The sequence below is a fragment of the Cavia porcellus genome, unplaced genomic scaffold, assembly GCF_034190915.1.
Source record: "Cavia porcellus strain 051 isolate PalLab524CR breed Dunkin Hartley unplaced genomic scaffold, mCavPor4.1 scaffold_12, whole genome shotgun sequence".
NCBI lineage: Eukaryota > Metazoa > Chordata > Mammalia > Rodentia > Caviidae > Cavia > Cavia porcellus.
In genome coordinates this window covers 51,189,331-51,207,405 of record NW_026947495.1, presented here as the reverse complement: position 1 = coordinate 51,207,405, position 18,075 = coordinate 51,189,331, and the positions used below count along the sequence as shown (strand labels likewise).

General features: G+C 33.5%; 1 protein-coding gene across 5 annotated transcripts in view; it reads left to right on the top strand.

The window, feature by feature from the left end:
• Positions 1-18,075, top strand: part of Kcnh7 (potassium voltage-gated channel subfamily H member 7) — a 444,168-nt gene that overhangs the window by 400,349 nt on the left and 25,744 nt on the right. For 4 of the 5 annotated variants that reach the window (XM_063259170.1, XM_013142651.3, XM_063259171.1 and 1 more), the window contains 3 exons: positions 11,348-11,600; positions 14,202-14,407; positions 16,215-16,290. In XM_063259170.1, coding sequence (XP_063115240.1) covers positions 11,348-11,600; positions 14,202-14,407; positions 16,215-16,290 — 535 coding nt within the window. The remainder of the gene's footprint in view (positions 1-11,347; positions 11,601-14,201; positions 14,408-16,214; positions 16,291-18,075) is intronic. The other variant, XM_063259169.1, reaches the window with a different exon arrangement.

The following is an 18,075-nucleotide window of genomic DNA, read 5'->3' as shown; positions in this document are numbered from 1 at the left end:
CTAAGGAGCATTTAGACAGCACCTGATTTCTTAAACTTTCACAACTTTTTTCTCATGTGTCTGTTATTTTTCAATGTAACCTCCATTACTAACTCCAATCCCAGCTCTGTAGCCACAATCTTTCTCTACTCTGTCAAAAACTGTAACAACCATTCCCTACATTCGTTCCCTACACTGAATAACTTCTTTTGTGCAGGGCTTTATATTCATATCATGGTGCCTTAGCATACTAGAATGAAATATAACCATGGGTGCTTACATTTGTATTCAGTTCAGCAACTCAAATCAAACCAATCCTTAAAAAAACTTTATCACTAATATAAAGGCAAAACATAAAATAGAATTATGTTGATAGTCTTGCTTTCAAGACTATTGTTTTGTCCATTTTATCATTTTCTAATGATCTACCCTGACTTCTATAAATACAGTAAATGGAAAGAACTTGATTGTGTCATAGAACTAAAAATTAATGAAAAGGACGCCTTCAGGAAATCAATTGTTGCATCCTTGTTACCCTAGCTACTTGGGAGACTGAAGAAGGACTGGAAATTTAAGACCAGCCTGGACAAATTAGCAAGAGCCCAGGTCAAAAAATAAAAAGGCTGGTAATGTAGCTCAGTAATTCCTAGGTTCAGTTCCCTGTAATCCCCCTACCTGCCCCCCAAATAGTGCCTCCAGTGGCTGGGGATTTAGCTCAGCAGCATAAGCACCTGCCTTGCAAGCAGGCGGTTGTGAGTTCAATCCCTGGTACCAGAAAAAAGGAAAAAACAAAACACAAACAAACAACAACAACAAAAAAAAAACCAAGCCAAATAGTGCCTCCAATCTGACTAGTCCTCTGACTGGTATATTTGAAAATAAGGGTTGTGGATATTGGCAAATATCTGCATTTAAACAATAATGATTCACAGGACTAGTGTGCTTTCTAGTTTTCTGTAAATAAATACCCCATTACCAATTAGGAGTTGAAGTTTATGCACAATATGCGTGAAAGGATGTTTCATTTGCACATTGATTAATAGACAAGTATTTCTTGGATAGGTAGTAAACTTTTGTGTTATTAACACACAAACACAGCATCACTTTTGATCATTTTCTATAGGCAGCCTCTGAAAAATATGTGGTTAGGAAAAGGCAAAGTTTACCTGTGCTTGTTATTTTACATGAAGACTACTTACCCTAAACTCAAAAATATCATAAGAACAATAAGCATCACCTGGGACACGAACAGCCAGAAGTTCTGGTGTTTTCAGAGTAGTACCTTTCAGTTGTCTTTCACAAGTGATATACCACCATCATCCTATTCTCCAACCATATAAAGGCCTATATACAGCTAGATCTGACTGTTTCTATGCAAAGTAGGTTCTTCAAGATTGGAATGCAATTTTAGCAGCTTCTAAACCAAGAAAAATAAGGACAGCTTGACCCAGGGCTTTACATATGATGAGCAGGCATTGCAGAAGTACTGCAGAGGCAGTGAACACACTCATACTTCAGCTACTTCATTTATCACCATTGTTCCCCTAACAGGAAGATGGTAACAATGTCTGAAATTGTTTTGATACCCCTGAAACTAATGGTCCTGTTTGCAAAAACACTGTACAGTTTCTTATGTACTAGGGTAGGTAGGAGAAAAGGAGTAATTCAAATTTAATTCAGTTTCAGATCACTTAATATGGCTAAGCCAAAAATAAAAAATAAATCATTAAAGTAAGTTTATAAAATCTTCTTTGGAAATGTGATTTTAAATTTCTTTTCATTTGCACTAGAGCCAACTCAGCATGTCTCAAGTTTAATGTAATCAAACCACCCATAATGTCCCCAAAAGACAAGTACAATATTTTCTTCAGTACAAGAAATATCAGTGGACTAAAAATTTGTATTTTCACTAATATACAAATGTTCAATCCAATATGTGATATCACTTAGTCTTTTAAATGGGTGAAAGTAGACAAAATAGTTTGTCCAATCTATGTTATCATGTAGCCTTAAAACAGCAATGTTTCAAGAAATTTACAATTAGTTTAATTGCTTTCTTTAACTTTGGCATGTTACCCATGTGAATGAATGTGAATGGAAAAGATACTCATTGTAGCTTTCATACTAGACATACCTTCAGAATCTCTTTCACTTTGTATCTTGGTTCCTATTAATTGGTTCCTGAACTCTACTTACCTTGGAGACCATTGGATAGATTTCATTAAGGCAAGAGGAAGAACAAACCTGTGGTTCTAATATTTGACATTTGCCATCCTTTAATTTTTTTTTTAATTTTACAATCACATTGGAGAGTGGTTACATATATATTCCCTCATTTTCATCATTTGTATTATTTTGTTAGTCTCAACTTTTTTTATTAACAACTTTTGTTACTTGAGTTATTCTTTTGTAATAGCAAAAACAGTAAGATAATACTCCTTTTTAAATTTAGAGACAAGATTTCCAATGTGGTCCAGGATAGTCTTGAACTTGCAATGTAATCCAGTCTGACCACCAATTTGAATTCTGTTCCCTTCACCATCCAGAACATTGGCTTCACAGACATGTGCCACCATGTTCAGCTACATTTTTCTTTGAATGCAAATTTTACGGTGGTTGGTTGTAGAAGTTTCTATATGAAATATTCTTTTATCACTTTCCAAATTGGTTCAAAGGTTATAGTACGGTGCTTAATAAGTATTTCTGATTTCTGGGGGTTTTGTTTTTTGGTACTCAGGTTGAATTCAGAGGCTTCACACTAGGCTATATTCCCAGTGATTTCTTATTTTTTTTTAAATGTTTATCTTTTTTGAAACAAGATCTTGCTAAGATGCTCACACTGGGCTGAAATTTATGATTCTCTTGCCTCAGCTTCCCAGAGTGCTGGTATTACAAGCATGTTCAGCTAAGTACTTCTGATTTTGTGGTCTCTTTAGAAGTATTTTATTTTTTAGTCTAAGTTAATGAACTGTAACATTTGTACTTTTCAGATACATTAGAGCCTACACCTAATGTAATCTGGTTGCATTTGTTAAAAAAATTGACTCCTAACTATAAAAGTTTTTCAAAGAATTCAGCATTATTTCACAACGATGAAGGGAATTTCTTTAGTTTATGCAAAGAAATGATAGAGTTTATCTGCTTTATTCTTTTATGTATTGTGTGTTAAATTCTATAATTCCACTACCAATTGCAGGTGGCCTAAATAAGTGCTAGAACATACACAGCAGGCTTACAGCTCAATCTGTGGAAGCAGAATTGTGCAGATACAACATTCCTTGGAGTATTTTGAGTGCCAGGTAACAGTCAAAACTTTTACTGAAGGCAAATCTGTCATGCAGAGGAAGAGAGCTTCTATTTTAAAAAGTTCTAATATTTTCCCAAAGTTGATAATTACTGATACAGCTATTTCCTCTCCTAGAAAACAGTTGCATTTTTGTTAAGCTTTGAAATGTCTAAGAAACAAAGTTGATCACAGCGGTACATAGCTGTGATTCCATCATTCAGCAAACTAAGGCAGATTTGAGGAGAGCTTGTCCTACATAGTGAGACTCTGTCTCAAATAAATGAATGAATAAATAAATACCAAAACAGAACCAAAAGAAAAAAAAAAAAACAGTGAAAATCTGAGTAGTACGTGTCCCAAGATGCAAAGATTAAGGGGAATCTGCTTCCAGATCCATCGCTTGATTTATCTACAAAGACGATAAATAAAGTGAATGAGAAATATTTCGTGCCCTGTCATATGCTTAGAAAACTTGTAAAACTCCAGCTTGATAGATACCTAGAGCAAGTCAAAATAGTTAAAGAAACCATAGACAAAGAGTGGAATCTTGGTTTTTCCACAAATAAAATCTCTTAATGTGGGTGTGTCTCACTTTTCACTTAAAAAAGGGTGATTACTATTTGATATTCCTCACAAAATATTGATGATTCGATTTTTTTCAAAAACATAGCACGAGAGAAATGTTTCTGAAACCATAAGAATTTGATTCAAATTTGAGATAGTATTTTAAGTGCAAAGTGGTATTTTTAAATCATTTTTCAACACCTGCCTAACTGTATTTCCTTTTCTCTCACACTATAAACAAGCTCAGATCATCTACAATCAACCCAGCTGAGAAGAACCATTTACAGGGCATGCAACAGAACCTACTGTAGTTATATTTTGTCCATTCCTATCACTACTTTCTGAATTCGTGGAAGAGGGGTGAAAAGGGAAGGCCTTGAAACTGTTCCTCCAAATGCTGATCCTTCCTTTTGCCCTTACAAAACTTAATAGTTTCAAGATTTCCTCTGAAATCTCATTTCAGAAATCCTAAGTCACCATTTTAAAGACTTTCACTGAGTTAACCAAAGGACCAGAGCCCAACTAACTAGGACATATGTATAAAAACAAAATCCCATCTGCCCTCACATGGTCACCTGTAGCCCATTAGCCTTTAGTCAGACCTCAATTTGAGTCAGATTTAAAATGTAAATTTCCTTCTAAGGAAACAAGACCCAGTACTTCTGTTCACTAAAGTGGTAGGAGAAAGAAGAGAAAGTGCAGGCAGGAAGATTTGTTTTTATTTTCAAGGAACCCTTACTGATATTAAACTGATTTAGGGTTTATGTAGCTGTTATCCTAGTTGGTGTGTGACAGACTTTTGTTTTGTCCATATATATGACTCCTTAGAGACATAACCATATGCTTAGCGTTGATAACTTAGTTGCAAGACATTAGTTGATCCTTCGAGTACTTAAAAATTTTTCCACAGTAATGGACTCCACATGTTCTGCTTTCCCAACAATATGATCAGTTATGACAGCCTTATGCAATAAAGTAATTTCATATTCTTATCAGTCCTATGAAGGTGAAACAATAAAGTAGGTTACAAAGCATTATGAGCTTCAGTCTAGTAATGTGCATATGTAAAGTAAAAATTGCTTAAAGAATCCACTTATGGCAATCAGTGGTTAAAATGTAGTATTAAACATGTAATTCCAAAGGACCATGAATTGTATTTGTCTCCTATACATATTTTAATGAATAACCATAGAAACAATATAATATACAGTGACGTACAAATTCCAAAATCTATTATGTTAGGACATTGACCCCTAGAAACAATGAAAAGCAAGGTCTATTATCTCACAAATTTAGCAAAAGCTGAATGCTCACATGAAAACAATAGTTCTACCAGAGTCAAGAAGTGCTATGAAATATTGAAGCTGTACTCTAGTACAGAGTCTTAAGATTTAATATATTACTTGCATAATCCATTTGATAGTCATGCTTGAGGTTTTAGTGCCTCGTAGGGAGTATTAATTTGCGTTTTGATTAATCCCAATTTGTCAAGACTTAAATATACATAATGACCCAGAGAATTTCCCTAGAAAATGTCTTAATGACAGTTAACATAGCCACCAAAGTTGTCCATATGATTAATCTGCTTTTTAGGAGAACAATTTGCCACATTCCAACTGCCTTTTTAAATGTGCCCTACTCAGTCTGAGAAGGCTCCCTCAAGCAGCTACAACAACTAAAACAAATAAAAAACCTACATCACAACATAGGTTAACCATGTCTACTATTAGACTATGAAGCAGAATGACTTAGAGTATACATTTAGATTTATTTTTAAAAGTTAATTCAGGGATTTAAAACACTGTGAAACAAATCAGGAGGTTTTTTTAAAAATTCAATTACTTGCATTTCCAAACAGAATCTCAAAAAATGTAGCCACTACTGGAGTTTTTTTTCAATCCAGACTGAGAACAGCAAGCATCGAATCTGTGTCTTAAATTTGAACAGTTTATTGTCAATACAAATGTGTATTCTTATTTAGAAATTATTTTCTATCAAGTCAGTTAAAATTTAGTTAAACTAATAAATACTTCTTTTCTTTTGAAATGTGGTAGAATGGTGACATATCTAATAAACAAGAGAAAACTCTCTGCTCGATACTACATGGACATAAATGCTCAATTATAGCTGTCATAGGCCTGAATCAAACTTGTTTTTCCTTTATAGCCCAACATATAAAAGATAGCATAATTATTCAGTTGGTATAAGTTTATATGTAAGAATTAATTTATCAAAATTAATGGGACATGCCTTTTGATTAGCACACATACCTAGTCAGATATTTAAGGCTTATATTAACTTACATTAACTTTAAAGCCATTCATTGGTATTATAGAGAAGATGTGAATGCACTTACTGCACAATTATAACTATCAAGAATATCATAATTTGATTATGTGTCAGCATACACAGTGTGATTAAAAACACAAATACATGATAAATGTTCAAATAAAAGATTAGCAACTTCAATTATAGTAAAAAGAGATTCATAGCCATTAATCCCCTTCAAATATTCCCTCTAATTCAAACACATTTATCCTACCATTCTTTCCAGGTTTTGAAATAGTTCTGGAAGTCCTTTTTATGTGAGTGGCTTTTTAAGGTATGACCAAAAACGCAGTGAATGCTGCTGCTGATTATCATTCAACAGAAAGGCAGGCTCATAAAAACATGTCCTCATCTGCTTTATTTACCTGATCAGTCACTGTGCAACTTCTGGGTCTTCCCCAAAGTCAAAATGACTATAAAGGTAAACACAATGAATCAATTCAAGCAGTCACTGCAGTACAACTAAAGACACAAAAGAAAATTTTGGAAACTGCTTCAGAAAGTGGCAAAGATGATGGGATAAATGTATTTAAAGGAAGGGAAATTGCATATGTTGCAGAAGTTAATGGTAATGACTCTTTTACTTTATTAATTTTTTAAAATGTTAACATTCACTGTATTTTTAATCACACTTTGTATATCTTTTAGGAAAGTTTTAATATGTACTTTCTGAAATAGTAATTTATCATGTTTGATATATGTTTATTATATAACTATTTCCTCTCTCTTCATCTTGTGTGATTTCTTTAATTAGATTTAATAGTGCTACCTTGGGTTTCTTGTGCTCAAATGTCTTTAAATTCTAAGTCCTCTGTAGTACAATATGAAATTTATTTCTTCTAACAATCACAGATAGCATTTCATGCTTATTTAAGTGAACAAATTCTAATGTGTAAGTCATAATTTGATTTTGAGTGCCCTAAAGAGCCTTAGTCACATAAATTCAAGTAAGTGGAAATTAGTCTTGCATTTGTAAATTATTCAGACTGCCATATCAAAATAGAGATGAGATTTCAGCCAACCTTGAAAAAAGTTTCCCAGAACTTCAAAAAGTTTTTAATAATCTTCCCAATGCCTGCCAATGTTAGAAAAATAAAATCAGAGCTTCATCTTCAATTAACTATTACTTAAGGGTTCATTTGAACAGACATTAGTATTATAAATATAAACTATAAATGCCCAAGCTTAATATGAAGAAGAGAGTGTGAGAAATTCTGCTAACATTGTAAAAGGTTGTTTTAGTCTGGGTATTTGTAAGAAAGTTTTGAGGACCATGTGTATTTTCAGAATACATTTTATTCATAGTGATGCTCTACAGCCTAATATCAGACATACAGTAAACATTTCACAAATATTTTTAAGTGAATCAGAACTTGTTTTCCAGCTACAAGCTATATGACTAGTGTTGGGTATTGAATCTTTGTCTTTAAAATCAGATTGATTCAATAAAATAACAGCCACCCATGCATAGTAGAATGCAGCATGTACCTTTGCCACTGTAGTTTGACGTATAAGAAGATTATGCACAGTGTACTCAGATGAATATAACAAACACCAGTCCAGCCTATCTTATGTATATGTTTACCATAGCAACCTTCCATAGCTAGAACTGCTAAGCTTGATACATTATAAATAGTTGGGTTATAAATGAAAAAAAAAATTAATTCAGGGAGTTTAGCAGAAAAGCAAACTGAACAAATAAAAGGATAATTAGAAAGCAAAGAAAAGAATCAGTTTGACCCCTGGATAAATATCTATTTAAAATTACCTCTTATTTCCCAGATTTTCAATGTACTGCTGTATCTGTTCCACTGCATTTTTCTTTTAACTATTCACAGTACCTTTACTGAACCATAATTCAAGATTATAATCCTGACATTTTATTTGTGATATCAAACTATTAGAGAAGTGCAAGATTCAACAACTGAATTTTAAATCTCATTTAGTTTTACTTGAATATATGTTAAGAAAGTCAAGAGCTAAGACCACACAAGAATTCCTTAATTTAGACAAGTTTCTGCTAAACTCTTCAGAACCTCCTTCTGTGAAAACACAAAAGCTCTACAACTCCTCTAGTGTCATGTAGTCTTTCCCAAAGGATGTCACTTTTACTAGAATGGATGTTAAGGGCAAATTTAACAAGGTAAAAACTTTCCCAAGTACCCTTAAGATTTTGTGGGTGATTCCAAGACTACCGGCATTCTAAAAACATATTTATATATTTATTTTATTAACTGTTTACTTTAAAGGGGATTTAAGGCAGTAACAATGAAAAGCTCAGTGCAAGTAAGCCATAACACTTGATAAGCGAGAAATAGGAGAAAAGAATTCAGAGATATGCAATAAAAAGGATTCTTAAACTGAAGATACATGGCACAAAGTTTAAATGTTTTCATTTAAACTTTGCTAATGCTAAAGTAATAGAACACAAAAATGAATGGAAATTTTCATATGAGACACAAAAAAAAAACCACAGAAAATTGGATGTATATCAATTTCCAACAAAAACAAACACACCACCTCTGCAAAAACAATACTGTATGTGTAGCAAAAAACAGAAAGTCAGAGATAAATTGCCTATTAATTTATCTACTAAGTTGAGCTAATTTACATACAATGTCTTTTGTAATCATGGCCACAACTCTGTGAGTTGATGTTATTAATTTTATGTTGAAAGATGAAATTGAATCTACAAGAAGTAATTTGAACAAACTCATAGTAAGTTACTTCAGTAGAACTGTAGCTCATAGCTATCTAAATCTATAGCTTACAGAACACACTCAAAGCAGTGAGGACTCCCATTTCTGTCTCATCTCTGCCAAATAATTTAAGGAATACACACACACACACACACACACACACACACACACACACACGCAAAGAGGTTTTTGATTCTGCTACAGGCTATACTCAGGGAGACTTCAGGGAAAATTCCTCACATTAAAGTTACAAACTCAAGCTCAATATTCCCATTATAATTTACAGTCACAATTATGGTCCCCACTTATATGAAGTACAAAATACTTTCTCATATTATAGCCCCATATGCCTAGGTATTTTTTTGATACAAAGTCTTAGTATGTAGTTCAAACTGGTGTTTAACTCCCTCCTGATGCCTCAGCCTTCTGAGGGCTGGGATTACAGGTGTGCTCCAGCATGCCTGGCAATGTATGTCTTACTAGAAAGATGCACATACCTAATTCGCTGTGATGTTCTATTCATCTTTATCTATGTGAGATCATTTATGAATTATGCTGAGACTACAAGAGTTGGCTCCAGTGAAAAAAAAGTCATACAAAGACCAAAAAGCTGAGGCATTTTTGTCCAATATAAGTCTAAAATTAAGCCGTCAGCATTTCAGAAAACAGGATCTATACTTAGCTCAACTTCAGTCTAGCACCACTTGGCAAAGAATCTAATGGGACTATTTAGATAATAGCAGGTATCAGTGGCACAGAGAATTGGTTCCTAAAAAGAGTTTGAACTGATATAGGATATTGTCAAGAGAAAATATAAGAGAGAAAATTCCCACTTCAGAGATAAAAGTAGGGACAAGACAAATTGTGTTAGAGAGATCTTCAGTTCCAACAGGAAGCTAGGCAAAAGGGTAGTTATGTAGCCAAGCATGAAAACCACAGGTAAGGGGAGACTTTGCTGATGAGTACTCAGGGACTCCTAGCAAAGGAGAGCTCCTTCCTTTCAGACCTGGGCCTCTACAGGACAAAAGCATGAGCAGCATAGAGCTGGGTGAACAATATCTGACATTTGGCACCTTATTGATTGTAACTTATGGTTGACTCCATTATTGTGAAGATGCTTATTCCACAATAGGAAAACAGAGGAGTAAAGTGACTTGCACAAGAGTCGACCTGTGGCAAATTCATGACCAGAATTCAGCTCTATGAATTTCTTCTAAAATACTCTCTACACACTTCTAGGCAACGAAAGAGATAAGAGCAAAGAATTATGTGTGTTGAGATTCATGTCTCATATTGATCCTTTCATATCATATCACAATCTGACCACTTACATCTCATGGTGGTACACTAGAAGGAGGATGCCTATTGCTATTTAATGTTTTAATGTTTAAAGTGCTAATGATTGTAAGTACATCAAAATATGATGCAATTTGAAGTTCCTCTATGTGCTAAGTATATTTCAATTGGCTTATAAATGATTCATGATCATTTTAGTTATACTGACTGGTTCACCAATATTGAGTTGAAAAGTAGAAAAATCCACAACTGCATTATTGCACTATAAGTTACACTGCACAATGGTCCATCCCAAAGTACTCAGAGAGAGCAAAGTAAAACCTGTATGTGCTACCCAAAGTAGCAAGACACAGAGAAGCACGAGTTGTCTTTGATCCATCATATGCTGGGAATTTACAAATGTATCATAAAGTGTATTTACTTCAAATTGAATAGCAAAGGTCATTAACTGTTGTTTAATCTATTCACAAATTTTAAAATAACCACTGAATAGGTTATCAAAATGCTAACACTTTAGAAGCTTGTATATGTACTGTAAATTCTGGCATAATTTCTATTTCTGAAAATTAAAGTATACTTTTAAAGTATGTTTACTGTTCTTTCCTTTATTTTTAGACTTACCAAATATTTAATTTTAATAATACAATATATTAAAGAAATATAAGTAGTCCAAGTATTGCTAACTAAGAGGACTCTCTGGTTTATAACATTTACAAATTCCATGACTACTTCAAGACTAACATTTTTATTAATTATGACTAAGACATATACCACAAATGGTAATCTAAATTGACTCAAAATTCTATCAAACTGTTATCTTTCTAGTTGTACTGTCTTTGATTAGTTATGTCTTATTAATTGTCACATTGCATTATATCTGTGCACAGTATGCTACATAATACAGTACAGGGAAAAGAGAAGCAATGTGAAAAGTTGTAGGCATAGCATTTTAATGAGACAGCACTTGTGTTGAATCTGAATACCTGAAGTTAATTCAGAGAGCAGGTATTTGAGTTAAAATTTTTGACATGTTTAGCAAACCAAGTATTCATTGAAGTAGGCAAGGTAGAAACACTGGAAGAACTCCTGGTGACAATTACTACACCTGCAGTTCCTTGATCAAAAAATAAACTTTATATCAGATTGAACTACACAGTGCGCTGGTAGTATGAAATTCTTTATCTTTCTCCTTCAGGTCCTAAAGGGCTTCCCAGAATGCTTACAAGCTGACATTTGTCTACATCTCAACCAGACTCTGCTACAAAACTGCAAAGCTTTTCGAGGCGCAAGTAAAGGTTGCCTGAGAGCTCTGGCAATGAAGTTCAAGACCACTCATGCCCCTCCAGGGGACACCCTTGTTCACTGTGGCGATGTTCTGACGGCACTATACTTCTTGTCCCGAGGTTCCATCGAAATTCTTAAAGATGACATCGTGGTAGCTATTCTCGGTGAGTGTTTCAGAACCAGAAGGTAACAAATTCAGTCATCAGCTATAGCTATTGGTAGCTGTCACAGTACATAATTTAAAAATGATTGGTAAAATGTGGACTTTAATACCAGTGTGTAATTCAAAAGCTGTATTTAAAATTCCATTCAAAGCAAATTAATTTTAATAGAAACACGTTTTATTGACTGTCTTAGTTTTTTCCATGGAATAAAGGCTTCCATGACTTCTTCAGTGCTCGGCAGCTATTCAGACATTTGAGGGCAAATACAGGAAAATAGCATTTTCTTCTCATTTTAGACAACTTTGGTTTCATGCTTTTTCCCTTAACATCTTAAGACAAAATATAAATTATATTTATACTAGCACGTGCCATTGATGTATCTTGAACTGGGTTTATGTTTTATGAATTTCATGTATTCACATACACAAATGGAATTATGAGTTTATATGTAAGTAATATGAAGCTGTGAATATAACACCAAGGATAAAGGTGATAATGAAATTAAAATTAATAATAAATTGGTTATAGTGCAAAAGAAAACCCATGTTTAATCTGTTTTATCTCTTTCAAAATAAACATATGCCATGTGACTGTGTGGGATATCTTCATACTATTCCTATACAAAGACACAGCAAGGGACCAAAGTGAGTAGGGTTTGTTTCCTCTCCTTCCACTAACAAAGAGGTTTCAGGCCCACCGCTCTCATGCTGCTGCCTGCTGTCAGTATCTGTGAAACTTTCTGGTTTTTTGCAGCTCCATGTTAATAATGATCATGAAATATAGCAATTTCCTTTCACTTCAGTCTTGATGTTCACAAATAATGATTAGTTCCAGACATATAGAAGTGTTGTGCGTTTCCTTTGTTGCTGTGCAGAACCACACTATGGCAGAGCAGAGGATTTAGTACACAGATGAAGACATCTGAGGGATTCCCTCCACAGACTGACAATTTTATTATGGTTACAGTTTTTTTAAATTTTTCATAAAGTTGATAAGATATACAGTTTGGTTCCCAATCTGAAAAATGAACGAACAATAAAAACATATTCTAAATTATATCGAAGTTACAGAATACAGTAGTTTTCACAAGATTTGGCTTTGACATCTTATCCTGGTTTGTTGCCAATAGGAGCAAGCTTCCTTGCATTTCTGATCTTCACTGCCTATTTTTCTATGTAGTTAAGATATGGTATTTGACTTCCCTCCTGTTAAATTCTCATTTAAATAAGAATGTTACAACAAATTTTACTCATCACAATTTCACTGTTTAAAAACATTGATAGTCCCCCAGTGGGTAGTTCTCACAGATAGATGAAGTTATCTAGAAAAATCTAAAATGACATAAACAGTAAAATTTTTCCCAAATCTGAAAAGAAGCCTCAGAATAGGCATAAAAAAGATTCTATTTTATACTCATAAAGGATCCTTAAAAGTGTCATAACCAAATTATCCATCAGAATTTAAGTCCATTTATCACATAAATATGTGATAATGTTTAGCAATAGAAAAGTGGGCCAAATATTCAAAAAAATTTCAGGAGGAAATTCAATAGATCACATATGTGAAAACATTGACTCTAGAATCACAGTGCATGAGATTTAATCCTGACTACACGCTCCCTTCCCTCCACTTCACCCTGCTAAGAAGGTGACCTTGGGCTAATCAGTTTACCTCTTTAATCCTCTTTCAGTATTTATAAAATTTGGATAATAATTAGTAATTTCTTCATGAAGTTATTTGGAGGATAAAAATGAAATAATAGGAAACAATACACCTAAGCATTTGACACAATCCCTGTCACCTACTTAATACTCAAGAAAAATATTATTGTTGGTGTCATCCTTATCCTTATTAATTAGCAAGACAAAATCAAGTGGTTTGGATGGTCAGAGGTGATGGTGTGCGTGGGGATGGGGTGGGGGGGGGTGCTGGGCAGAAGGCAGATGCTGAAATAATCATGGGTTTTACAGAAATCGAAGAGGTCAAATGTTCAAAGCAAAAGGCATTTGACAAAAGGCATGTCTACATGTGTTGAAGAAATCTGACTAGATATTTTAAACAATTGGGTGAATTTATTAAAGGCTAATATCAAAGTGGTTATTAAGAGAAACAAGGTCTGTTCACATTTTTGCTCCAATCTTCTAAGCTTTGAAAGAGCTTTTTTAGCACTATCTCTGGAGATTATTCTTTGAATGAATTTAAATCTGACACATTGTGGCCTTTCTCATATTCCTGGATCAGCAAAATCAGAACATACCTTTGTGAAAGTATCTTTAAAATACTTTATGCAGGATCTTTTGCTACCAGTGGGAGTGGGTACCACAATGAAAACTTACTTGCTAATTCTAGACACTTAGCCAAACACTCACAACAGGCAAATGAAAGAGAGCATGCAGAATCAATGACTTTTGGAGTCGAAACTCCATTCAGCAAACATCAGTCAACTGAGAGAATCAGTCCAGACCTGTCAACCTTGTTGTCCAAATGTCTGTTGGTCATGATGGTCTTTGATTCAGGGATTTGTCAATTGGCCATTGGTCTCTTTCTGCTTTTGGAAGGAATATATGTAGATTCATTTTCTTCCAATTTTTTTTTCTTTAGGAAAAAATGATATATTTGGTGAAATGGTTCATCTTTATGCCAAACCTGGAAAGTCTAATGCAGATGTAAGAGCTCTCACATATTGTGACTTGCATAAGATTCAGCGAGAAGACTTGCTAGAAGTTTTGGATATGTACCCAGAGTTTTCTGATCACTTTCTAACAAATCTAGAATTGACTTTCAACCTAAGGCATGAGAGTGCAAAGGTATATGTTAACTGTCTGCTTATTTTTGTATTCTTGACATTTTACTTTATTCTTCAATTGCACAAATACTTCTGAAAAATTAAACAAAATGTTGCTGCAAAACTTAATAAATTCTAAATATAGAGCAAGAAAGGTCAGCTGGATACTGAAATTTAAACTATAGAGAAGAAATTCAACCTACTTACTTTTAAATATATTGAATAATTTTAAGTCTATTAATTAAGTTTAGGAAACCTTATGTGAAATATTTGGGTTAAAATAGTTTGGTGTAGATTGTGTCAATTATTTGTAGGAAATAGTCAACTTTAAACTATTAAATGTTTATCTTACGCAAAAGAAAATATCTTTTCAGCTGTTATTTATATCACATATTTGTTACCACTGACTTTTCAATAATAATGAAAAGATTAACCTCATTCCAACATAGATCCATAATTAACAACATTTCTAAATCAAAGATATATTATATATTCATCAGGTATTACAGTAGACTCAAAATTAATGTTGCAGAATGAATAATATATGGTCTAATAGAAACAATGTTTTAAATAATTCTACACATTATTTAACCTATAATAAATTTTGAGAGTGTAGTTTTCATGTTCCTAACTCTTTTCCACTTGATAATGTCTTTGTGAACCTCTGCTATACCATGAATAAGGGAACTTTGTGGCAGATAACAATTTATTAACAAGTTATTCCTCCTGTGTCCCTTTATCCTCAGAACCTCCAAACCCCTTTCCAGTCATAAACACTTTTAAAGTCATAAACTAAGTGCTGGGCATTTGATGCCTGCTAGTATATTTATATGCTAATTAGTGCATTATCTAGAGAAAGATCTTTAAGTCCATATCCAGGTAAATGTAGATTTGATTCTTCTGAGAGCCATTTATTCTCAGTCACTCTGAGAGACTTAAAGAGAAAAAGCAATTTTAAGGTCACCAGGGTGCTATTCAATGTTCATCTGTACCTGCTTAGATAAGTACCTCTTTACAAACACTAAAAGACTAAAAACTTATTTAGGTGATTAAAAACTTATTAAGAGCATATATTTTCACAGTAGTTTTAATTATGTGCTTTCACACAATCCTAATCAAATGTCATCAACTTCATTCCAATTTTGTCTTGAAAATTAACAAATATCTATCCCAGGTCATTTCATTATTTAAAAAATCAGGCAGCCCAGGAATACAACAGGAGCTTCTATTCTTGCTTATAAGATGGATATTGTACAGAGTGAAACAGAGAAAGAGAAGGAAGTCGGATCAAAAAATAAAGGACTCTAACATAATGTTCATTGAATTCAACAACTTATACTTAGTGCTGTGATATTTAACCTTGTGATCATTACCATGTAATTGAAACATCATAGTTAATTATAATTAGGTTACACATTTTTCTGTGCAGTGATAGGTTTTGTGAAATTACTATTTTAAACTGTCTTAAATTATTGTTATTTTTGCTTTAACTTTACCAAATAACATAAAATACAATTACCATAAAGGAGTATTTGTTTCTAAATACTGGCATCATCTGAAACATTCCAAATAAATAACTTCTTCAACTGTGATTTCCCTATCAGATGGTGAAACCACTAGAATTATTCCATCAGTCCATTTCATACTTCAGAAACAACCATTAAGCAAAGTATTGTAACTATTTGTCTGCACTCTAGTAATTAAGATTCTGAGTGACTGAAGTGATATGAAATAGTAACGAATGCTGACAATTCACTGCTTTAGTGAATAACCTTCCATTTCATCTTTATGATCAATTAACAAAGGCTGATCTCTTACTATAATCACAGTCCATGAATGATTCTGAAGGAGAAAACTTTAAACTACGAAGAAGGAGATTGTCCTTTGAAAGTGAAGGAGACAAAGGTAATTCATTTTCTTTCTAAAGTTTAAATCTGATGCATGTGGTTTTTAAATATTCTTCCTAAAACTCTCACTATATTTCTGATTTTAAGAGTAAACTTCATTTAGACTTTAAGAGGGTAAATTTTTTGCTTTGTAAAATGGTGAATGATTTTCTGCAATTTGATGGATAGCTTTCTACAATGTCATTCAACAAAACCATCTAATATTTACAAGTATTTCACAGATAAAGAAATAAAGTAGGTTGGTTAAAAATGGAAGGCAATTCAGAATAGCCGTATAACTGTGTCTTAGAGCCCTGAACAGAATGTTATGGGAAGAGGACTTCCCCCCGTTACAGGCCAGGACCTCAATCACCTACACATGCTCCATTTGCTTATATGACATGGATGAAAGTCAATGCAGCCTTTCAATATTGCGGATTTTATAACAGCAAAAACTACACCTCAATGGATACTAAAATCATCTTGTAAGACATCATAACTAGTTTAGTGCTATTTTACTGCACACATAAAATTCAGCTTTGAAGGAAGAATCCCAAGTGCAATGAGGATTACGAAGTCAATTAGCAGAGGCAATCAGGAACCTGAAGGAAAACCATGGAGATCACAGAGCATGGAGGCTTACAGAGGTTGAGCTCTGTATTACCCCTCATGAACTTTTCTCCAAGGGACTGGAATTCTTCTAGCTTCATCCTTCTCCACACCCACTTCCAGTTTTGTCTACTACATGTGCTAAGGAGCTCACATTCGAAAGGTGAATTTTAAAAGGAAGAAACATGTAGATCCTCTGGCAAGTTGGCCTTCACATAATGAATTTGTTGAAATAGATGTCCTTTTGAACTTGTGTTCACTTTTTCTAAGGAAATAGCCCACTTCCTTACAAGAGAGTTGTCAGTTCAAGTTCAAATATAGGAACTGATATCCTCAAGTGGTTCTCTTTCCTTTTTAAAATTCTAACACCAAAGCACACAGAATCTGGCCTCCATGACTAGCAGCATTATAGCAACAGGTGCTGCAGTTTCTAAGAAGGAAGCAAAATGTTATTGTTACAAGTAAAGAACAAAAATGATGGATTAGTGGCAAAATAATTGGTCATGGACATTGTTTAAATGTTTGCACAAAAAACAATAAAGAGGAAAATACTCAAAAGTAGCCTATTTAAATAGTCTTCAGATTTCATCTGAGTTGCTAAAATGATTCACTGTATCATGGGAATAATTTTTATTTTTTAAATTACGTGTTGGTATATTGTTAACGTACAATAAAACTACTATAATAGCATGTATAATGGAATAGGTTATACCTACATCTATCTATAAAATAAAATATATAGGTGTGTGTCTAAGTATATGTGTGTGTAAAATATGTCATGACTCACTCACGTATACACACACACAATTTTTTTTTTCCTTTTTATCGGTACCGGGGATCGAACTCATGACTACCTGCTTGCAAGGCAGGCACTTATGCCACTGAGCTAAATCCCCAGCTCCCACAAACACAATTTTTAATGATAAGGCTTGTATAACCAAATATTTGGAGTGTTAGGCTCAATTCTTTCTATTGACAAAAAATACAGTATTAAAATATTACTAACAGCTGATTAGGATACCAATGACTATTGGACCGACAGTAATCCTTTAATGGCAGCAATATGACAGGCTCAAGCCAATCATCAATTTCTTTGGCAAGTAATCATTGATTGAATGTTGAGTGTGCTTATATTTTTCCTCTTTCTCTTTTTAGTTCGTCTTGTTACTATTTCTATTTTTTAATACTCCCTATT